This window comes from Chanodichthys erythropterus, chromosome 8, assembly GCF_024489055.1.
Source record: "Chanodichthys erythropterus isolate Z2021 chromosome 8, ASM2448905v1, whole genome shotgun sequence".
In the NCBI taxonomy this organism is placed as follows: domain Eukaryota; kingdom Metazoa; phylum Chordata; class Actinopteri; order Cypriniformes; family Xenocyprididae; genus Chanodichthys; species Chanodichthys erythropterus.
Window position 1 is genome coordinate 2,646,300 of NC_090228.1, and position 26,399 is coordinate 2,672,698.

Genomic DNA, 26,399 nt, shown 5'->3' on the forward strand with positions numbered 1-26,399 from the left:
ATAAAGTGAGAATTGTGGGATATAAACAATTGCATGAAATAAAGTCAGAATTGCGGGATATAAAGTCAGAATTTGCGGGATATAAAGTCAGAATTTGCGGGATATAAACTCAATTGCGTGAAATAAAGTCATAATTGCAGGATATAAAGTGAGAATTGTGGGATATAAAGTCAGAAATGTGGGATATAAAGTCAGAATTGTGGGATATAAACTCAATTGCGTGAAATAAAGTCAGAATTGCGGGATATAAAGTGAGAATTGTGGGATATAAACTCAATTGCATGAAATAAAGTCAGAATTGCGGGATATAAAGTCAGAATTGCGGGATATAAAGTCAGAATTTGCGGGATATAAAGTCAGAATTTGCGGGATATAAAGTCAGAATTGCGGGATATAAAGTCAGAATTTGCGGGATATAAAGTCAGAATTTGCGGGATATAAAGTCAGAATTTGCGGGATATAAAGTCAGAATTTGCGGGTTATAAAGTCAGAATTGTGGGATATAAACTCGTAATTGCGTGAAATAAAGTCAGAATTGCGCGATATAAAGTGAGAATTGTGGGATATAAACTCAATTGCGTGAAATAAAGTCATAATTGTGGGATATAAAGTCAGAATTGCGGGATATAAAGTCAGAATTTGCGGGATATAAAGTCAGAATTTGCGGGATATAAAGTCAGAATTGCGGGATATAAAGTCAGAATTTGCGGGATATAAAGTCAGAATTGCGGGTTATAAAGTCAGAATTGTGGGATATAAACTCGTAATTGCGCGAAATAAAGTCTGAATTGAGATATAAAGTGAGAATTGTGGGATATAAACTCAATTGCGTGAAATAAAGTCATAATTGCAGGATCTAAAGTCATAATTGTGGGATATAAACTCAATTGCATGAAATAAAGTCATAATTGTGGGATATAAACTCAATTGCATGAAAAAAAGTCATAATTGTGGGATATAAAGTGAGAATTGTGGGATATAAACTCAATTACGTGAAATAAAGTCAGAATTGCAGGATATAAAGTCAGAATTGCGGGATATAAAGTCAGAATTTGCGGGATATAAAGTCAGAATTTGCGGGATATAAAGTCAGAATTGTGGGATATAAACTCGTAATTGCGCGATATAAAGTCAGAATTGCGGGATATTAATTCAGAATTGTGGGATATAAAGTGAGAATTGTGGGATATAAACTCAATTGCGTGAAATAAAGTCATAATTGCGGGATATAAACTCAGAATATCGAGTTATAAAGTCAGAATTGTGAGATAAAAAGTCGTAATTACCTTTTTTATTTAGTGGTGGAAACATTGTAAAGTGTAATTTATTCCTGTGATCAAAGCTGAATTTTCAGCATCATTACTCGTCTTCAGTGTCACATGATCCTTCAGAAATCATTCTAATATGATGATTTGCTGCTCAAGAAACATTTATGATTATCAATGTTGAAAACAGCTTAATATATTTGTGGAAACGGTGATACAGTTTTCCAGGATTCTGTGATAAATAGAAAGTATATAAAAGTCACTTTTGATCAATGTGTTGCTAAATAAAGATTAAACAGTAATGTAAACAGGAAGTAACAAGCTCTTTGAGAAGGTCTTCATTTCAGGTGCTTAAACACTAAAAGGTACACATATTGACCTCATGACATCTTTAAAAAATAAAATTGGCAACAGACCTCGGCCGACTGCCAATACTGGCTCACTGCAATGTACCTTTCCTCTAGGAAACTGGGACCCTGTGGGTACATCATCATCATCATCATCATCATCTTTTCAGTTAGTATTCCTTAAAAAAAATAATCCAAGAGTCTAAATAATGGGACAAGAGAAGATGTTCGGCCCTTTCATCGTTAGGTCTATGAAGAGACATATAACTGAGGAAGATAGAAACCACTAAATCCTTGAACCTCTGAGAGATGCTAACAATAAATACAAAAAAACTCAATTAAAATAAAAGATATGTACACATTTCCAACAATAGGGTCTCTATAATACTTAAAACTTTTAAAATGGCATACAAATATACTTCTGCTCAACGTGTGAAGCACTAATCAGGTCAGTTAGAAAACTAATAAAGACGATAAATTATTATACAAAATTCATCACCGGTTAAAGTTGCTTTACAACAAGAGTACGAGTCCTGACTTTATGAATCCACGAAACACTTGGTGTGTCAAAAACAAATACTCAAAAACCTCAATTCATCCAATTTAGAAAAATACGACTTGCCAAAAAAAGCGTCTGTAAAATATTCCCTTGGTTGAAACGTCCTCCTTTTGTGTAGTTCAGGCATGAAATTAAGTGCACTTTAGATTGACACGGTTGAGTCTGAAGGGTTTTCCTCCATCCACACGAAAATCAAAATAAAACTCCATACGTGTATCGCTGAAAGTCTGAAACTTGTTGTGTACTGGTTAAATCAAAAGAATCTGAATGTGTGTGAAACTGAAGTTTGTGAATATGGTCATTTCAAAGGAAACGAGAGACGCCATTCTTCCATAAACTCTCAAACAGACGAGTTTCTTCCTAACGGGTGCGGAACGGAACGAGAACGGGAACACCGTGACTCAACCGTAGCGTGATAAGAGGCAGCGGTGGGGATAAAGGCAGGACTCTACAGCCCTCAGGAACCACAGGACGTCCAGCGCTGAGTGCCGTTCCAGCGTCACCACAACTCTTCTCAAACTCCCACTGCGTCAGTGAGGGACCTTGGGCTGCAAAAGAGGGCGGTGGTTAGTATATCAGCATATGCAAGAACTGAACACTGACATTTAGAAGCATCAAAGGGATTTCAGGAATCATTCACATCAAGAGAGGTGCGATTCACAGGATCGCAAGTGTGTATTAAAGCGATGGAAGGAGAATAGTGTGAAAATAGCGTGAAGTAATGCTTGTTTTTCAGTCAGTCGGAATAATGTTTTAATGATTATTTTTTTTACATATTTTCAAGCCGCACAAAAATTTTAAACAAAAAAATATATATATATTTTTTAACTTTTTAAAAATATAATAAAAATAAACAATAATAACAAAAATAATAAAAAAAATTATAAATTATATTATAAATCTTTTAATGTACATATAAAAATATAGATGTATGTACAAAGTACACTAGAAAAATATGCAGTGACCATAAAAATTCCCTGAATATAAATTAGTTCTTGATAATTAATATAATATAATATAATATAATATAATATAATATAATATAATATAATATAATATAATATAATAAATATAATATAATATAAATATAATATAATATAATAAATATGTAGAAAATGTATATAGTCACTATAAAAATTTCATGATTTTAAATAACTTATATAAAAGAAACTAACAAAAAAAATAAAAATGTAACAAATAATAAATAAAAAAATAATATAAAAAAATACTATAACAAATATTATAAATCATTGAATGAAAATAAATAAATTATAAAATAATATTATAAAATAATATTATAAATCTTTTCTAGGCTAAAAATATGCAGTGAATATGCAGAAAATTTATATAGTCACTATAAAAATTCCATGATTTAAGTAACTTATTAAAAAAAACTCTATAAAAATAATTATTTTAAAATATATAATAAAAACAATTAACAAAAATTATTTAAAAATATTATAAAAAATATTATAAATCTTTTAATGAAAAAATATATCATAGAATAATAATAGAAATCATTTCTAGCCTGAAAAAGAAATGTATAGTACACTAAATATGCAAATTCCCTGAATATAAAAAATTCCCTGAATATAACTAACTTTTAATATATCCAGGCTTGATAATATGATATAATAAAAAATATAAAACAAAAATATTTATAGAATGTTTATAATGATTTTATAGTATTAATATAAATTGTTAATACAAAATAAAACAAATAATTATAAATATTATAATTATATAATATAACTAATTTCTAGTCTAAAAAAATATAAATGCAAACATATGTATAGAGGAAAAATTGTCATTCTAGAAACTAAAAATAAATAAATGAATCTCTTTTCCTGGCCTGCAAATCACAATTTTATAATTCCCTAATATTTTCCTTGTATGTCCTCTATCATACTGAGCAGTGAGTGTTGCAAAATAAAAAAATCAACATGCAAAATAAGTGAGTTGTTGTGCGTCTGTAAGGATGCATCTCTGCATTTCAACATCGTGTTGTGCCAAAAATCAGGTTCACCTGTCTGGGGAGGGCGCTGTGGGCCGCTTCGGCGACTGACGACAGCAGACCGGTGCTGCTCTTCCTGAATATCCCGTCCAGTGCTGTGGATTTGGAGGTTTTACTGGGTTTGTCGCCGCCGGCGCTCAATCCAGAGCTCTTCCTTTTCCTCCCGTCGGAGGACGCGCAGGGCAGCGGGCTGTGGTACGAGACGCCCCCGTGATCCCCGGTGAGCGCCTGCGGGAGGGACAGCTCCACGCCGCCGTACCTGTCCTGGTCCCTCGGCCCCTGTCCTCCTGGCCGGGGCTTGGCCCGCACGCTAAGGGCCGCCGTCCCATTACTGATAAGCGCCGCGCCCGGTGGCAGATGGTAGCTGTTCCCGCTTTTCCGGCAAGCCCCCGATTCAGAAGTGGGAGGGGCTTTCCGCTTTCTGGGTCCCGGTCCTTCCCCTGAGGCTTTCGGTGGCCTGGCCGGTTTATTCCGCTGCAGTCGGGGTCCGGGCTCGGGGTCCCTGATGCAGAAAACACCAGCGCCGTTCTGAGAGAAAGAGGTGGAGTATGAGAGCATCGAGACGCCCTCCAGAGGAGCCGTGAGCGTGTGGTTGGGCAGGAACGCTGAGCCGAGAGGAGAGACTTCAGACGGGCAGGGGGAAGTGCTCGTCACGCTCTCCACCGCTAGGGGGACTTTCCTGTGGCAAACAGGATATAACATCACCAGTCTGTGGTAGGAAGCTGTGGCACGATAACCTAAATATTGTGTGTTTATAGAGCGAGAGAAAACATTTTGTGCAAATACACAGCTTGACTGAAGCCATTAACATTTCTTTTACTTCAGCCCAAATCTTCTGAGGCAAACATTAAACATCTGGGTCATATTTCACCACCAAATTAAATAAAAAAATATATTTTGCATAAAGAAAATTAAATTTATTATTGAGATGCATTGCAATATTAATTTCATAATGTTTAATTATTATAGCATTATTAAATATAAATTATAAATAAAATATTATATAGTTCATATTATTATTACTATTATTAAACATTAAACATAAATTCACATATTACTGAATACAATATTTTTTTTATTTAAATTATTATATATTATAGTTTATATTATTATTAAACAAATTGTCACATATTACTGAATAAAATAACAATAACAAATGCTTCATTTAAATTACTAAATGATAAAAAAAAATAATTAAAAAATACGATTATTAAATAAATAAATAAATAAATAAACATTTAAAAACACTTAACTGCCATGAAAAAAATATTTATTTTTATTATTAACAATCATATTTATGGAATGATTATGAAAATGATCATTAATAAAATATTTATTTTCTTAATGGAAAATAATGTTTTAATTTATTTATAAAGATTTAGCATTCATTTTCTTAATGCTAAATCATATTTTAATTTATAAAATTTTAACATTTATTTTCTTTATGTAAAGTAATGTTTTCTTTTATTTTTTTATTTAAAAAAAAAATGAATTTATTTTCTTTATGCAAAATAATGTTTTTCTATTGTTTTGGGGTGAAAGAAATAAATTGCATAAAGAAAATTAAATCTATTATTGGGACGCATTGCAATATTAATTTCATAAAGTTACATTTTTAAAAATGTAAATGTTACATAAATAAAATGATTGCAATTATGGTATTATTAAATATAAATTGTTATATTATTTTTTTAGAATAAAATAAATAAAAAATCTAAATAATATGCAAATAAAAATATTCAAAAAGGTCATAAAAAGTCTTTATTTTCCTAAAACAATTATTTTTTGGAGGTGAAATATGACCCTAATATTCGAAAGCTTTTGTGAAAATGAACTGAATGCATCCACCCATAAATCCTCACCAATTATGGCCATAATTATGCAAGCAGACAGACAAACGTGTAACTCGCCTCCACATGAGAGAGTTGACGTGTTTTTCCACCATGCAGTGCAGCGCAAGCCTCACTCGGTCCCACCGTCTGTCGAACACGTAGTGACCTCTGCCCATCAGCCGACTGCTGAACGCACAACACTAACACACCGGCAAAGACAGAGAGAAGATGTTTCTATACTAATACATGCTTATACAGGGTCCCAAAACATCTCAGACAGACACTAAAGCTTGAGTTCAGCTCACGCTCATGGGTTGTGGGTGGTGTGGAGAATAATGGTACAGCGGCTTCTCGGTCTCTTCAGGGAGGTCGGCCTCTCCTTCATCGCTGGACAGACGCGCGTCTCCGCTGCATCTCTGCCAGCCGGGCGCAGGTTCAGGAGGAGGAGGAGCGGGTGCGGAGCCGAGCAGGACAGCACCGACGCTGCCAGACACTCTGCTGAGGAAAAGACGGATCATCTGAGAAACGCCTCCATTGTAGTCTTGAGTTTTATTACGTCACAATATTCCTCATTTAAATGATTGCATATGCAAAATAAAAGGGCACCAATTGTGTTTGGACTTTAGTATGAAAGTAGTCTACAGTCACTAACCGTACCTGTGCAAGTGTGAATTGGCCAGCCGGAGTTTGAGAGAGGGAGTGGTCTTGCCATTGGTACAGCTTGCGGATTGGCTGGGTGCTGCGTCATGTGACTGTGTGACCTGCACTGATTGGCTGCCTGCTTGAATTTCCTTTTTTTGCCCCACATCCTTTGCCCGTCCCTTATGTTCCGCTAGAAGGAAGTCAAAGTCTTTCCTCCGTCCTGGGACGGCTCGCCGGTGGGTCAGAGAATGAGTCTACAACAAACACGCGTTATGAACACCACCACAGCAATCATTCAAATCATCGATGAGAAAATATTCAAATGAACAGATGCGATTAAATTACACAGAAACGAGTGACGGTACCAACCTTACAGGTTAACGAACGAGTGCAGGGCCGCTTCGTCTCTGGGTCCAAAACTCCACAGTGTTTATTAGGATCAAACACTCGCCCTGTACAACAAAACAGAGCGTGACTCTATATTGTTATTATCAGCCAAATATAATTTATTTAATGTGTTATATTTCATAAATATATTATGCACTATTTCATTAAATGCAGTAATTATTTGTACACACACACACACACACACACACACACACACACACACACACATATATAATTTTGTAGTTTATATTATATTTATTAGATTAACTTTTTTATATTCATTTTATATTCCATATTATATTATATATATGAAGAGTTTCGTTGCAAAACGAGATAAATCCGTTTTTAACATTTTTGTCAAAACATGTTTATTATTATGTTATCATGTTATTATTTTGTTTTATGGTGCTACTTAGCTGTATTTTTTAAGTTATGAAGGTTTAAATCAAAACAAACCAACTGCAGTTGAATTGATATTAATTGGAATGCACAACGAAAAAACAAGATTTTTGAAAAATTAAAAAAATGGATTTATCTCGTTTTGCAACGAAACTCTATATTTATATTACATTTATATTATATTATGTTATGTTTTATATATATATATATATATATATATATTATATTATACATTACTATATTATATATATATATAAAAATCATATTTTATTTAAATTATATATATATATATATATATATATATATATATATATATATATATATATATATATATATATATATATATATATAAAATTTAAATAAAATATATATATTTTTTTTCATATATATATATATATATATATATATATATATATATATATATATATATATATATATATATATATATATATATATATATATATATATATGAAAGAAATATTTTAGAATTTATATTAGATTTACTATTATAATTCCATATATATATACAAAATGTACTTGGAAAAAATATGTATATAGTATCAGATTTTATTTAAGAACTTATATTTATTATAAATTATTATTTATTATTTAGGATTTAGTCTATCAACATGCTAATGTCAGAATGCATTGGAGTTTTGGCTGAATGTTGTGCATTTCTTGTTCTCAAATCAGTCATTCCCAAGGTTTCCTCTCATTTAAGATGCTGCACATGTAGACAGCGAGGAGACTCACTAAGAACATATGTCAGACCAGAGGTTTATCTTTGAGAAACTGAGACAGAGTCCTGATTAAAACAATCGGGTCCAGCTCACGCTGCTATCCGAAGCGCACAAACACTTAAACGACCTCAATCTCTCTGTAATCGAGCGCCGAGCGTCTGTGGCGGCTGCTGGACGCAGCAGAGGATCTGGAGGCCGAAAGCAGCCAAGTACAGAGCATAAATCAAACCTCCGGTGGGGCGAGAGCCGAGTAAACAACATACGGAGAGGGACGAGTGACGCTAATCAGAGAAATTATGACTAAACATTCATGCTTCCAGACGAACAATGACTCTACAAACCACAGAAGTCCAGTTTGAAAACAAGTGATGGGATTCATTCCCTTTATAGCTTGTTCATCCTTTTGGTTTGTGTTTTTATTTCTCTCTTCCCCATTTTAAAACAAAAACAAACAAAACAACAACAATTCATTCATTCAGAACACAATGTACACAAATAACCAGTGTTATTTTAGTATCATTTTAAAATATTATGGTATTTATTAATATTTTATAATTTTTATATTTTCAGTTTTCAGAATTTTGTTGTGCTTTTGTCATGTTTTATATTTATTTTTTTTATATATATTTTAAAAAAATATTTTTTGTGTATTTTTTTTATTATTAATTTTAGTTCTTTAACTTTTTATTTATTAGCCAAGGCAAAGTTTTCCTTCTAATAATAGTAATATTTTTTATTTTATTTCAGCTTTGTTTTCATAAGCAAAAATTATTTTAAGAGTTTTTTTTTCATTCAACAATAATAACACCGCATAAAACACACAGTACTAAAAAATTCAAATAAATGTTTCATTAAATATTTTAAGCAAAATCCACTAAATAAAACGACTTATGTTTTTAGATGACATCACAAAGGCCATACAGGCGGAGAAAAATAACATTAGCCAATAATATCAAAGCCCAACCCTCTCCTCATCCAATCAAATCCTGTTGGAAGTTAAAGTTGTAAACAAATGAAATGTGCTGCGAATGCGTTAAAACATATATTAAACAAGTGTTTTCTACTCACCCGAAACTCTCCGGTGCCTTGTGCCTTTGGCTCCATTCTGATGCTTCTTGTCTGGAGGAGAAGGCGGGACTATCGGTCTCCGGTCCAATAGGGATGGAGACGTGGAGGCCGCAGGTCTCCTGTCCTGTGGGGAGGGTGAGGGGGCGGGGCGTTTCTCCAAGGGCGACCGTGACGGGCTGGGCCGTCTGTCAATCAGCGACGGAGGCGTGGTGGAGCGAGGAGTCCCAGGACCGCGACCGTTCAGGAACTTCTCCTGGCCTTTGTGAGATGCTGGTGACGTCAAGGAGGACTTGAGAGGACTGGATGAAGGAGAGGAAGACGTGGAAGAGAAAGAAAGAGAAGAACCCGCTGTGGGAGACGAGGAGTTGACTTTGATGTGCGCTCCCTCCGATCTGTTGAAACACGGCATCTTCTCCAGACTCACCACGGGTAAAGACACGCTGGAGGAAAAAGATTGGGTATTTTACGTTGTGAGCTGCAATCATAATCAGAAATGTTTCTTGAGCAGCAAATCAGCATATTAGAATGATTTCTGAAGGATCATGTGACACTGAAGACTGGAGTAATGATGCTGAAAATTCAGCTTTGATCACAGGAATAAATTACATTTTAAAATATATGTAAATAGAAAACAGCTATTTCCAATTGTAATAATATTTCACAATTTCTACTGTATTTTTGATCAAATAAATGCAGATTTAGTGAGCAGAAAAGACTAAACATTAAAAAAAAAAATCTTACTGACTCCAAACTTTTTGTGTAAACATTAATCACTAATTATGCCCATTAATATGTAGAAATTTTTTTTCCAGATCATACATATTTCTCTAAGGTTCAATACTTGAACATAATGAACACAGCTAAATAAATATTAGTGTTATTATTTTTTTTACCTCTCATTTTAACCCTCTGGTGCTATTCGCATGTCTGTCAAAAATGACCACATTTAAAAAAAAAAAAATATTTAAATGAAATGAATATAATATATTTTAGTTTAATAATGTTTTTTATTTAATATTTTGTATTTTTAGGGGATTTTATAGTACATAATTATATCTACGCTGTAGTTATAATCCATTTATTCACTTTTTGAGGATAGAGCTGAAATTGAAATTTCCAACTTAAACATCAATTTTGACTTAATTTTGATCTCTTTTTAAAAGACAACACGTGACAAATTATTTCTGAAGTGAATTTAAAAAAAAAAAAAGTTATGAAAAATGCACAAAAATACTATTTTCAATTTTTATGAGCAATATTTTTACTCTAAAACTGAAAAAAAAAATCTAAGTCATAAAGCTAAACAAGTTCCAATTTTGAGCTTGATATCTCAAAAAATGAGCTTTCAGTAAGATTTTGTTGGGGCGCAGTACCAAAAGCTTCCACTAGATGAAATTCATCTCCCAATGTGCTCATTTTTGACCCTTTCGTATTATTTCCATATATTTTTGTGTTCACATAGCAAGATCCGAATCCGAAGTTTCGTACCATTCCAATGTATAAAAAAAAAAAAAAAAAAAAAAAAAAACGTAAAAATGTTTCAGTCAAATTTGACTGAATAACATCAGAGGGATAACTGTGCCATGCAGTGGTGTGAATATTCCTGCACACCAAAGATCTTTACAGTCACATTACAGCAGTAGATGATGTTTACAAACACTTTGCATTATGACACACTCTCTAGAACACTAAATTGAACCCATAATCCTGTGCTTGTCAGGGAAGGAGGGGGGAGGGCGGCGTTTTACCCACCAGGCCTTGGCTCGGGCTCCCTTGGGCGGATAGACGGCCAGCGGCGCCTTGCTGAAGCGTGAGTGTGGGTAATCGCGAGGAACCCGGAAGGGAAGGGGATCCACCTCGCTTTGGCCCACCGACATCTTGGCCTTGACAGGAACCAGAGGGGTCCTGGAGCTGCTGGGCGAGCAGTGTCTCCTCTCTGAAGAACACAACCGGCAGCAGATCATGAGACTCTCAACAGGAAGTTACACTGGAGAGCCTCTACAGATAAACAAACTGTACCAAAGTGCATCCTAAATCATCATACAATAAATAAAACTTTAAAGTGTGCACACTTGTGCTCATCTGCTAATATTCCACACAAACCACTTATAACCGCAATATTTTAGAGGAGTTTGTGAGGTTCTGGGTTTTTCGATTAACTTTTTCAGCTGTAGTAATATGTACGTTGAGGAATCTGAGGCTGAAAATGAAACCACAGCTTTAAATGTTTGAAACTAAAAGTTTACCAGCAACAGATATTAAGAAAATGAATCTAGCTAGATGGTCAAGCTTATATGTAAATGCAAACAATATGGATTCATAAATATATATATATATATATATATATATATATATATATATATATACACACACACACACACACACACACACACACACACACACACACACACACACACACACACACACACAAGAAGTATAATACAATAATAAATTCAAAAATCAATAAAAATTTTGTTTAATCAAGATTTTCCACAGTTTTTCTTTATTTGAATAATTTTTGTATTATTTATATTTGAGCATATTTTTTTATTTATATGGACCAATGTAACAGTACATAAATCATAAATAAAATAATAAAAAAATATATATATTTTATTCAAATAAATAATAATAATTAGTGCTGTCTAATCAATTAATCATGATTAATCACATCTAACATAAAATTGTGTAAATATAATATATATATATTATATATATATATATATATATATATACACATATATATATTAGTGTTGCACGATATACCGGTACTAGAAAGGTATCGCGATACCCTGCTTTTAGAAACGGTACGGTTCTTCATTTTATTAGTACCGGTACTTTGAGTGCCAGCTGTATTTCCTAATGTGCGACAGCAGGGAGCAGTGTGTGTGCAGCGCGCTGCTTCTGAGGCACATTGAGTGCGTGTTTATTCCTGTCAACTGCGCAACGGCAGATGCACAAAGCAAAATATGGCATTATTTTGCTTACATTGCCGACAGTCAGGGCAAGCCCACGGACACCACAAAGCCCGTCTGCAAAATACGTTACAAAATAACGCAAGCGAAGGGAGCATCCAACTTGCCAAACATCCCGATTTGTACAGAGAATTTAAAGAGCGACAGGTTAGTGAATGTGATACCAGCGTTATGTTTATGCTCTCAAAAATTAAATGAGTGTTATTTATATTACTCATGCAAGCAGACATCCGCAAAGAGGTGTATTATTGAGTCTAATAAGTGATATCTGGTTGCTAAAATAAAATTAATTTTAAAAAACAAATATGTGAAGGGACTATACAATTATATTAAACCAATTTATGCTTTAATAACATTGCTCTAATTATTTACAGTAATCAATATTCTCACTGTCAAAACACTTACATGCAGGGCTTGATGACAGCCACTCCCACTAGCCACTTTGGCGAGTTGAATATAATTTAAGTTTACAGCCTAATGGTCGTCGAAGATCGTCGTAGCACAAAATTACAATCCAATCACACAATTCGTTATTTACATGCAGTTAGTGAAGGAGGGATAGGCGGAATTGCGCTGAATGACACACAACAGAAGCGCTCTCTCTCTCTCTCTCTCTCGCTCTCTCTCTCTCTCTCTGTCTGTCGCGCGCGCGATCAGTTTTCCACGCGTCTGAATAGTCAAATACACGTGCACACAGATGTCTAAATGTCCATCATGTGGAGTATCTCGCGTGAATACAGTCGGTTATGGCTTAAGTGGATGTAAACAGGTGGGTAATAACTGAATATGCGTCAGTTACGTCCATGCATTCAGCAGCCCAATTAAATAGGCCTGTCCATCATTAATGTTAATCAAACAACAAAAGCTGTTAAATATGTTAAATAAACCTAGTGTATCTGAAAAAAGATTATTTTTAATTTACTACTGTTTTTGTAATTTGCTTCTTTGTTCTTTTATATAGCATAACACAAATAACTTGTTCTCATACTAGCTCATGCTCATACATTGTCCACCTCTTGCCCACCTGTACATACCAGCTGATATAAAATGTAATCTTGATTTGGGTGGTCAGTCTGCATTTAAAAGTTTGAAAGTGTTTTAAATCTTCTAAATCAAGTAAAATGACTCAAAGTAATTTAAGCATAAGAAAGTCAGCTTTAATCATATAAAATGTAATTTACCAACATCAAAATTGTGGCCAATAAAAATGCTAGCCACAGTTCTGTCATATGTTATTTATTTACTTTTCCTACTGTTTTAGGTTTTTGCCATAGTATCGTTTAAGTATCGGTATCGTGATACTGAAGTTGGGTATCGTATCGAAGTCAAAATTTTGGTATCGTGACAACACTAATATACACATATATATATATATGTTTGTGTCTGTGTATATATGTATATATAAGTGCTTTTAATCGATTAAAATATTTTACAAATTAATCACACATTGAATTAATTTCACTTTAATTTGTAATTTCCAAATTAATGTAGAAACAACATAAAATTGATGTTAACGCATTAATTTTGACAGTACATATAATATAATATTATAATATTATAATATTATAATATATATATATATATATATATATATATATATATTATAATATTATAATATATATATATATATATATATATATATATATATATATATATATATATATATATATATATATATATATATATATATATATATATATATATATATATATATACATACATATACATATATGCACAAGTATAATATGGCAAAAATCTAGTTAAAAAAAAAAATCAGGATACGTTTTCCAGTTTTTCATTAGTTTAATATAATATTTTCATTCTAATATTTGTGCATATAATTTAACAGTACATAAATCATAAATAAAAATAATAATATTTGTTTTAATAAATAACAATAGAATATACTAAGCACTTTTACCCAAACACATTTTTACCAAAACATTTAATGCATGAAAAATACCACACATAGACTTCCATAAATATTTGTGCATGTCAACTCAAACAAAATCACTGAATCAGAGGTTTGAACTGATTCACTAAAATGAACAGTCTGATTCACAGCAATAAAACAAACTCTAACACCATTTTGTACAAATACATCCTCCAGTCCAAGGTATTAATAAGCCCCAAAACTGACATTTCAAAAGGAAGACTGAGACGGTTGTTAACACACTTACGGTTCTTGCTGTGCATGGCTGTGGAGGGGTCGAGGTGGACACGCTCCTCTCTACTCACTGTTCAACTATTCCCAAACTACCTGCAATTACAAAGACTTATTATCACACACACACACACACAACACAAATTAGGGGCAACAACATATAATTGATGTACGGTGTTTCAAAACATCACACTGAGCCAGACTATTCTGGGGAAAAAAAGAAAAAAAGTCCTTGTTTATTTTCAAAGTGAATAATAATAATGGTTGGATCTGGCAGTGGCAGCTCACTAGCCGGCCTTGGCCTTAACATCGTGTCTCATCTGCCAGTGAAACTCAGCCAAGAGCCACAACAGTGTTTGCGAGGTCTCAAAAGAGCTGATTTCAGAGGCTCTGTTTGGACACGGCGGACGGGGAGAGCCCCTCGCTCACAACAGGGTTTGACCGCAGACCGAGAGAGAGAGAAACAATGGTCCGGCCGCTCTGACCGCAGGGGTGATTCAGCATTGGGTTGGTCTGAATACGCGGCAGGTGTGCAAATACGCTTGTAGGCGTATCTAGTGCAGCTGGGCTGAGAAAAAAAAGAAAAAGGGCCAAAGTCCATCGTGTTCACAGGTATGCTGATGTTCTGATCTGCTGCACACTGACGATGCTAAAACATGTTTACTATGATGAAGACTAATCAGTTCGAGTCTGTTGTGTCTTTAAGATGAGGTTGAGATGTACAAAACACAAAAAGTCTAATCTCTTGCTCCGAAATCTAATACTTCCCTACTATATTGTAGAGCTGCGCGATTAATCATTAAAGTCCCCATGAAATTTGGCTTTTAGTTATCTATAAGCTAGTTTACTCCAAAACAATGACAAAATTCACATTCAAAACTTCAATGATTTTGCACTTCAGCGAACACGATTCGGACAAATGCAATACTATTCATCAATAAGCTATATTATATATATATATATTTCATATAAAAATTAAATAGTATTTTTGTGCATTTTTCATAACAATAAATGTAAAATTCTGTAATGTTTTTTAAGTGAACATAAGGTTTGCACTGGGTTCTTATCAATCATATCAATGGTGATTTTATAATTATAAATATATTATATGTTTTAATATACATACTGCTCTCCAGTCAGGGTTAGATATTTTAAGATAGGCTGGCAAAAATGCTCCTGATAGTTCGTGACACGAGCAAGAGCGCTGTTTTTGTTTTGTTTCTAAATTTATCTGTTTTTGAACAAATTGGGCGAGTCACTGACTCACTAATCCATTCACAGTCATTTGCTTCGTTCCTGAATGAATCAGCCGGTTTGAACGAATCGGTTGAATGATTCATTGACTTAATCATTAACACTTGCTGCCTCCTACTGGCGACTTTAGTCTCCCATCTAAAAGTAGGCCTATTCTATCATTTTTTACCATCTAAAAGTAGGTCTGTTCTATCAGTTTTTTTCCGCCAACATTTCTATTTCTATATTCAAATGTTTATATTTGAAACATTAATATCATAACATTATTTATGCAATTGTAATTGAAGTGTAAATGCATAAATTGTAATGTCAGTTCATACAGCTTCTGTGCAGTGCTAAGATGAATTTTGTTTACAATGATTCATTTGATTGGTAATAAAAGCCTGTTATTCATTCTCATTAATGAAGTATTCAGAGAAAAATCTGGTCTGTTTTCATGTTTTTATGAAAGTTTGGTTCATTTTGTATACTGCATGGTATCGCGATACTACCTAGTATCATGATACTTCAGCTGGTATAGTATCGTAAGACATTTTTATGGTGTCGTGACAACCCTACTACATGGTGAATGGCACATAGTGCACTATATAGGGGATGGGGAATGATTCGGTGCTGCCGCTGATCCAGAGAGAGCCGTTGTCATGTATAGGCGTGAAACAGCTTCACAACCACACAGTATCATTATTTCTATGTTACAAATATTTATATTATCATTAGGATGATCTGGGATAAAAGTTTATAGCTCAGATATAAACACTGATGTCTACAAAAGCGAACAAATGAGTGTAAATCACCATTTGAAAGTAACACAGCGCTTCAAATAATGATTGTATCAATGAAAAAATGTCATTGAATCATGCATTCAAAAGATTCATTAAAAAAAAAAACACAGATTCATCCAGTAATGAAACAAGTCTTTATGAGTGAGTCATTGAATCATTCACTCAAATTAGTCATACAAATTAAACATTTTAAATAGACTGCAGCAATTAACATTGTGTCAGAACTTTTATTAAATTACATGTTATTTTTAGGGCTGCAACGATTAATCGTTTGCAAAATAAAAGTCTATGTTTACGTAATATATATGTGTGCGTTCTGTGTATAATAATTATGTATATATAAATATACACACATTCATGTATATATTAGGGATGTGCAACGATTAATCATGATTAATCGCTAGCAAAATAAAAGTCTGTGTTTACGTAATATATGTGTGTGTTCTGTTTATAATAATTATGTATATATAAATACACACACATACATGTATACATTTAAAAAAAATATGCATGTTTAAGTACATATATATATTTATATATATATTTTATAGTACATGTAAATATAAATATTTTATATATAAATTAACGTGTCTGTATTTATATATACATAACTATTATTAACAGAACACACACATATATTACGTAAAACAGATTTTATTTTGCAAACGATTAATCGTTGCACATCCCTAGTATATATTTAAGAAAAATGTTATATTTATATATAAAATATTTATATGTAATATATTTATTTATAATGCATGCATATATTTCTAAACTTTATACCTGTACTATGTGTGTGTATTTATATATACATAATTATTATACACAGAACACACACATATATATATATTACGTAAACACAGACTTTTATTTTGCAAACGATTACTCGCGATTAATCGTTGCTGCCCTAGTTATTTTGTTTAGTTGTCTCTTCAGAATTGTGGGAGAATCATGATCTCTAATCGAATCAAAAAAAGAAAAATCGTGATTCTCAATTTATTTACAATCATACAGCTCTATTCCCTACTATATAGTATGCAAAAAAACAGTAGTATGTCCGAAAAACAGCAGGTGAAAAGTCCCCAGATGACCTACAACCAGATTCTGATGGACACTTTAGGTGTGTTCAACTTGAAGCGGCGTTGCACAGACCGATCGCTGTTACATATTTAATGGTCACAAAGTAAATTCTGACAGTGTATGCAAAGCTTTAAAAGTAAACACAATCACTTATCTACACACAAGCTCAATGCTTTCTGAAATGTGTCAGAGTTACCACAGACGTTAACACGTCTTGTTTTATGGTCAGATTTTTTCTTTCAGAGCACAGCAACAGTTTGAAGAAATCTTTTCTGAACAAGTTAGTTTGTTAAAAACATATTTATAACTAGCTACCTGAATAACAACAACATATCCAGTGTAATGACAGAAATTTAAAGGCGAATCTATCGCCCCTTCAGTCCTAAGACTGGCTAACGTTACAACGACACAAGTTACAATCACTCAGTGAAAGCCTATGGGGATTTGTTCATTAGTTGTATCATCATAAGTCGAAACTCTCAGAAATGTGATATCACCTCTCTCTTAAACAAGTTGCGACAAATCTGAGCAATGATAACAGTGATAATTGCACCCAGGATAAAACGTCAGTTGTCTTGGCATGAAAATACATATTCAAAAGTATTAAATAAAGTAGTACTTCCACTCGTGTATGTGTGTGTGTGTGTGTGTGTGTGTGGTCGGTGAATAGTGTCCCCATCTGACAGGCCACAGGAAGCCACAGGCACCAGCTGAGCCGCGTTTGTTTACATCCGTTCTGCAACTACAGAAAGATGACCACTAGCGAAGCCTCGTCCTGCCGTAGAGCTCACGACACACTCGCAAACAGATGCGTAAACTGAAAGCTAAGCAAACACGTGAGGTGATCAAAAGCTTCTGCTGTGAATAACACACACACACACACCTCGGTGGGGAAGAAGCACTTACCCAGCTTGTGCTTGAGGGGACGGAAGAGAAAAAACTGAAAGCGAAAGAGAAGCAGAGAAAAACACGAGAGAATAGCATGCCTCCTGTGTAGCTGAAGGCGTCCCCCCTCTCTTTCTGGGCCGCGGCGTTCGAGTTGAATAGCAGCGAGTCGTTGACCCCTGTGCTGAACCCTCGCAGCTGCCGCGCAGCTCTCCGCTCTCGAAAGGAGGGGGAGAGAAAAACACAGTGAAAACGCCGCCGGAAGGGGGCGAGCTGCCAACGGGCTTTCCGTGCATTAGCGTCGCCTCCCGCCGCGCGAGACACCTCTCCGGTCCACGAGCGCACGTGGTCTGGGCACAAGACCAAAGACAGACGTGAGCCGAGCGCGAACAGACCAGACGAGCACGAGAGACTGAAGCGAAAGTAAACAAGACGAGTGATGAGTGACTGCTGGAGCGTTTCTGCCCCGGGACAGGATGCCTTTTGAAAAGAGAAAACCCTGCTTTGTTTTTGTTTTTTTTACATTCCCATATAATGGTTTATAGTGCAACAATACAATACAAACTCATTTTTCCTCCCAGCGAGAGGTTCGACCACCAAAGTCCCATTCATTTTCTCAGACTCTGATTTGTAGCAATAAACTTCTCAAGATGGATCTGCAATGAGGTGTAAATATACAAGTGAGCCTGACCTCAAGTTTGAATTTTAAAAACAATCTTGTTCAGCAAGTTAAATTCTGTGTGAAACCTACACTACCCATAATCCTGAAGAGAGATCCACCAATCAGACAAGTCGCTGTTACTATGGAAACCGATATTACAACAAAAAAACAAATGCAAATGATTTAATCAAGGCAGTCTTGCTACACAGTCTCAAACTGATTTTTGTACAATACCGTTCAAAAGATTGGAGTTTTTTAATGTTTTGCGTGTATATATTTTAATATATTTTATATATTTATAACATCTAATTCCCTCATGCACAGTTTCAATACATTTTTTACAATTTAAGAAATCAATACTTGTATTCAGCAAGGACGCATTAATTTGATCAAAAGTGAAGCATTTATAATCGTTACAAATTTTTCCTATTTCAAATAAATGCCAATATATATTATATATACAGCTATGGAAAAAATTAAGAGACCACTCCAAGTTCAGAAATCAATGTTAAGTTTTTCCATAGCTGTAATTATATATATATATATATATATATATATATATATATATATATATATATATATATATATATATATATATATATATATATATATATATATATATATATATATATATATATACACACACACACACATATGTATGCTGTGAAACAATTAATCACGTCCAAAATAAGTTTGTTTACATAACATGTGTGTGCTGTGTATATTAATATATAAACACACACACATGCATGTATATATTTATCAAAAATATATTATATTTATGTTTAAAATATTTATATTAATATATAACAAATTATATACAAATATAAATATACATGTATACAAAATAAAAATATTTCTTAAATAAATACATGTATTTGTGTGTATTTATATATTAATATACACAGTACACACGTTACGTTTACATAACGTGCGTACTGTGTATATTTATTAAGTATATATATACACACACATACACGCATGTATTCATTTAAGAAATATTTACATGCATGCACGTATATTTATTTATTTATATATATATATTATATATAAATACAAATATTTTGTATGTAAAAATAATATTTTTTGTTAAATATATACGTGTGTGTGTGTATTTATGTGCGTATATATATATATATATATATATATATATATATATATATATATATATATATATATATATATATAGTAGTTTCTCATATTGTTTGATTGATTTAGGTCTTACAAGTCCACAACTTAGCTAAACAAAAACTGAAAACTGTTAAAACCAGTCTGTTTCTCTCACCCACAATGCCCAGCTCTAGTAGAAGGTTTGGTTGATGGTGTTTGCCGAATTAAAAGTTTTCTTAACAGGCCTTAGGTGCGAGACTGAGGTTTCTATGGGATGCAACGGGTATAATAATGTAAACTGCAAATCACTCTTGCTTTACAGCAGTAAAAACTTCTATTATATCTTACAACAGACTATTAACAGGTTACTTCTGCTTATCATCTGCTTATATTTAACTCTAGCCGTAGAATTAAGGGTTTAGTTTAATTAGGAGTGTCTATTAAGACAAACATAACTACTATTATTGCTCATACTCCAGGTTAGTGATTTGACAAAGACTTCAGCACACAGACTACAGATGCAATGAAGCGATCAGACTTAGATCAGGCCATCTAATTGTGGTTATTTGATATAATCGTAATTATTTGAGATAACTGCAATAATTTAAATCACATTTGCCAAAGAATATAAAAAACACTGCTGTAAAGTACACAAAAACAGTCAAAGGTATATATATATATATATATTATGAATTTTCACAGCACTAAAGTAAATCATATAGGCCTATTTAATTATGATTTTATTATTATAAAATAACGTATTAGGCTTACATTTCAAGTGACATGAACAAAACAGAACATTTACTCCTTAAACAATTCTCTCTAAATAATTTGTTTAAAATAAATAAACACTGCACAGCAGCTGATTACGGGACATCCCAGAAGATGAATCAAACACACACAATTCATTTCTGAACTGAATGACCGAAATATCAACTTTAAACACACTTATGTCAGACCATTAAATTCCCTCTTCATAAATCCGTATCATTACAGCCCAAACGACGGCTGTCAGCAAGTCAAGTTGTGGCCAACACACACTTACCGTAATGAGTCAGGACGTCCTGAGGCTTAACGACTTTGTTGCAGACATGGCAAACGACGGGTTTGAAATCCTCATGGGTTGAGACGTGATCATACACGAGCATATCTACAGCCGAGAGAGAAAGAGAGACACAGTTAGACAACTTTAAAAAGCACTTCACGTATAAGTGAAAATACGTGTCTACCGATTGTGTGGTGTTGTTTTTGACAACATGATTAAATGATTAGTTCTCTTCAGAATTAATATTTCCTGATAATTTACTCACCCCCATGTCATCCAAGATGTCGAACAGAGAGTTAAAAGAAATGAAGGTTTTTGAGGAAAACATTCCAGGATTTTTCTCCATATAGTGGACTTCAATGGGGACCAACAGGTTGAAGGTCCAAATGTCAGTTTCAGTGCAGCTTCAAAGAGCTCTACATGATCCCAGATGAGGTATAAGAGTCTTATCTAGAGAAACCATCGGCCATTTAGTAAAAAAAAATAAAAAATTGCATACTTTTTAACCACAGATGCGCCACGCATTACGTAATCATGTTGGAAAGGTCACGCGTGACGTAGGCGGTACTGATCTAGTGTCCACAAAGTGAACGTGCAAAAACTAAGTCAAACGGCCTTTACAAAAAAAAGTTTGTTTTAAAACAACGATGTCAGACAATTTTGAAGTTGGAGGAGAAAATGAGATACCGTGGTACTTCCGCCTACATACTAGGACCCTTGCAGGTAAAAAAAATATGAGGACATCAAGCAACAACAAAGGAGCAATATAATTGTTAAAATATCCAAGTACTGATTTTGTGATTTGAGGAAATTGTGATTAATCATGTGTCCATCATGCATCGCTGCCTATATTTAGACTACAATTTATAGTATTGCTGTTTTTTTTTGTTTTTTTTGAAAATACGCCATCTGCAGTAATGTTTTGGCTGAAAATCAATTTAATTTCAAATTATTATAGCAATATTTTATGGATATTAGTTCTATCATGAGAGTGATGATCCTTGAAAAGACTCTATAAACTACTATAAATTGTCATGTAAATATATCCAGTGATGCATGATGTCCACACATGATTATATCCAATACTTGGATATTTGAAAAATTATATTTCTCCTTGATGTTCTAATTTTTTTTAGTCAATACAGTGGCAGTGGACCCTAATGTGTCATGCAATACACTGCCACCAACTGGTCAACTTTTGCAAGTGCAAAAAAAAAATAACAGAGACTGTTAAAAGTTCTGGAATATGTTCAAAATACATGAAAACAATGTTAAAGAGCAAAAAAAACATGTTTTATAGTGTTTACAATATTTATTTTTTAATAATTGTTTTCTCAAACACATATTTCATCCGTTCTTCAAATGCACGTTGCCCACTCTAGTGGACATTTCACCAACTTCTTGAAAAATGCATGTTTGAAAAAAATGAAGGTGATCATTTTTTTTCATGCCTAAAGAGTAATAAAAACACTTTTGAAAAAAATCCTGAAGTAGCCTATCATAATTCGTGCATGAAAGGGCTAGATAAGACTCTTATTCCTCGTCTGGGATCATGTAGAGCTCTTTGAAGCTGCACTGAAACTGACATTTGGACCTTCAACCTGTTGGTCCCCATTGAAGTCCACTATATGGAGAAAAATCCTGGAATGTTTTCCTCAAAAACCTTCATTTCTCTTTGACTGAAGAAAGAAAGACATCTTGGATGATCAGGAAACTTTAATTCTGAAGTGAACTAATCCTTTAAAAGTCTGACTGAAAAAAGATTTTCCTTTACTAGTGTGTTTTAAATGCTCCTGTGGTGTAACAAACATGCTCATCTTTTTCTCCCAAAGCAAACATGAAAAGTCCTGCTTACCGCAGATCAGTGCCAAATCTGAACGGTGCCAGAAATGCACCAAATCACTCTCCTAAATTAATGGAATAATCATTTTACAGCCGTGAGCGACATGAAAATTATTTTGGGTGCATGTGAATTTTTTTTCCACATCTGACCCAGTAAATTATTAACCAACGTTGCCAAAGAGGGCCAGAGCTGACATCATAATACCATGTATAACCCACTTAAAATGACATTTTGAGGTAGAAACCATAAGATAAAGGAGTCCATTTAATGTTTTTTTACATGTTTAACTTTTTTAGTATAATGTTGCTGTTTGAGTCACTCCAGCAGTAGTGTCACTGTTTCTGAACTCCGTCACAATATTCCTCATTTAAATAATTCCCACCCAAAATAAAGGGGCGGGGCCTGGTTGAGTTAGTTAGTAGTGTGTTGAAACTGGCAGTTATGGTAAGGGCGGGACATTTCCCAAACACGCTGGAAGTGCTTGACAAATCACAACACACATTGTGCTTTTCAGAAGGCGGAGCTTTACATAGACAGGAACTAAACAGAGCGTTACTGACAGACTGGAAAGAGCGGAGCTGCAACAATGGAGAATATGGGAAAATAATGAACATTCAAGCATGAAAACCTGCTCTAGTAGAGCCCAAAATAACATCAAGACTAACAGGTCCCCTTTAAAGATTTGATTGCGACACTAATTATTTCACATTAAACTGTGCTGTAATTCTTCAGAGGAGCTTGTCATATTCACTGAGCTTTCATTCACCATCCATGCAGAATCATTACACACTTCCTCTGAGAACATACACACTCACACAGAGCTCTTGTGCTGATGTTAAACATGAGAAAAACACATCTGAACTGCATTAACACCAGCTGTGTGTTGTGGTCAGACTCTGAACTGACAGATTACGTTCAGAATGCAACACTAGTGTATTGTTTCTAAATAGTGTGCAGGAGGTACTATATAAAGTCTATAAAGTATAACATTGCAGTGTGTTTATAAATGGCTTTAGCCCCCCTAAATTTCAATCCAGACCCCCTAAAAATTTGTGATTAACGCGGTAACACTAATTCGTGATCACTTCAGTCCCCTTTAAAACTCATATGAATTCATCTAAATGGCTTTTCCTACTCTTCATACTTCAGTGCAATAAAGTTGTTATAATATTCATTTTATAATAAATCCGAAAGCAAAACACGTGAAAAAAGCTATAAAATGGAGTGGAAATGGCAAATGAGCTAATGAGTGGTCCTCTGCAGCCATCTGATGGTTATAATGTTAATTTCATGTCATTTTCATGTTAAAAGTGTTTGTTTTCCAGCAGGTGACAGAAATCAACCACTAAAGCATTTGGAAGTGAATTGGACTGAGAACCAAAACAAACTTGGAGCCAATCAGCAGTAAGGGGCGTGTCCACTCATGAGGGGGGAGGTGCCATGTGTTGCATAGCGTGTTCGTGGATTTGGGGGCGGAGCTATCAAGGGTAGGGGCGTGTTTGTTTTGCTGATTTCAAATATCAACAGCGTTTTTCAGAAATCACTTACTGCGCCTTTAAAGTTAATTTAACTGCACAAATGTAGTTAAAAAATTTACATTTTCGTGTTGAAAATTTTTCTAAAAAAAATATATATATTGCCAATCTAGACAGTTACAGTAATATAAACTTGAGAGGTATTGTAGAACTGACTGTATTGTTTAATTTATTATTAACAACTATTAATAATAATAATATTTATATAATTATATTATTATTATTGTTATCTTCAACATCAACAACTAGTAATAATTATTGTTATGAATTATTGTTATTAATTACATTACTATTTCCTAATTTCAATTAATGAATGTACACAATTAATATTTATTATATGTTATGTAGTTGTTGCGATTATCGCATACAAAATAAAAGTTTGAGTTTGCCTAATATATGTGGGTGTACTGTGTGTAATTATTATGTATATATATATAAATACAAACACATCCATGTATATATTTGAGAAATATTTACAAGTATATGTATTTATTTATATTTTTATATAATTTATATTATATATATATATAAATACATTTTTTGTACATTAATAACATATTTCTCTTAAATATATACATTAATTTGTGTGTATTTATATATACATATTAATGACACACATTACTCACACATATATTATACAAACTCAAACTTTTATTTTGTATGCGATTAATCGTTTGACAGCCCTAATGTTATGTAAATAATAACATGTAATTCTTTTGATAATCAACTATTAATACAACTATTATTATTATTATTATCTTCAAGATCAACTAGTAATAATGATTATTATTGTCATAAATTATTGTTATTAATGGCATTAATATACACTTTTTATTTGTATTCAATTAATCAATGTATACAATTATTTTTTATTATATTATGTAAATAATAAAGTGTAATTATTTTGATAATCAACTATTATTATATTCAACATCTTTATCTAGTAATAATGATTATTATTATTATTATTATTATTATTATTTACATTACCATTTCCTTTTTATTCAATTAATGAATGTATACAATTAATGTTATGTAAATAATAAAGTGTAATTCTTTTGATAATCAACTATTAATACAACTATTATTATTATTTATACTTTTTTTTTTTTTTTACAAAAATGATATCTGTCTATTCTGTTGTCAATATTTTTAAGTATCGGTAGTGTGATATTATTGAAAAGTTAGGCTATTGTTGGTGCAAACAGCACTAACAACAATAACATGATGACACCAGAAGAAACGCCCACCCCACACACACACACACACACACACACACACACACTCACCTGCTTTACTGAGTTTGATCACCTCTGCACCCTTCAAGAGCTTCTTCCCAGCAGTATCAGAGTGAAGATCTGAAAATATTTGTCAAAATCAATATCACTGCATGCATTAGACTGACAGTGTAACCAAACAGTTAACCAACATGCACAGTTACAAATACTGGTAGCTAGATGGCTGTCTTGATCCAGTCATGCAACACACACACACGCACACAAACACACACATATACACACAAACACACACAGTGTCTAAACTTATACACACTCCGTCTCGTGAGCCACCAACATCCATGCATTCGCGTGTAAAGTACAGAAGTGCCTGACACCTGTCAATCACTCATGACACACAATCATATGAATGCATGCGTGTTTACAGCGTGTTGTTTATGCAGCGGCGCAGATGCACGGAGGACACGCGCGCGCGCGCACGCACGATCCTCCGTTCTAAAGCGCGAGATCACCGAGCGTCGTACCGCAGTTGAACAAGTGTCTGAGGGCAGCAGTGTGACTTACAGTGTGTGTTGTG

The 26,399-nt window shown here is 33.5% G+C and overlaps 1 protein-coding gene across 6 annotated transcripts; it reads right to left on the minus strand.

Moving 5' to 3' along the window:
• Positions 1–2,581: 2,581 nt before the first annotated feature.
• On the minus strand, positions 2,582–21,309 carry atxn7l1 (ataxin 7-like 1). 6 transcript variants are annotated; one of them, XM_067391420.1, is made up of 10 exons: positions 21,210–21,309; positions 14,409–14,488; positions 11,006–11,189; positions 9,254–9,693; positions 7,029–7,111; positions 6,675–6,913; positions 6,323–6,512; positions 6,096–6,217; positions 4,198–4,864; positions 2,582–2,719 (listed from the first exon to the last, which is right to left on the minus strand). In XM_067391420.1, exons 2-10 carry the CDS (start codon positions 14,422–14,424, stop codon positions 2,702–2,704), a joined length of 1,959 nt encoding a protein of 652 aa, XP_067247521.1. In that variant the 5' UTR covers positions 14,425–14,488; positions 21,210–21,309; the 3' UTR covers positions 2,582–2,701. The 6 variants fall into 6 exon arrangements, with proteins under 6 accessions (XP_067247521.1, XP_067247519.1, XP_067247520.1 ...); XM_067391418.1 differs by having other exon boundaries at positions 6,048–6,217; XM_067391419.1 differs by having other exon boundaries at positions 6,323–6,515.
• Between the last annotated feature and the right edge of the window lie 5,090 nt (positions 21,310–26,399).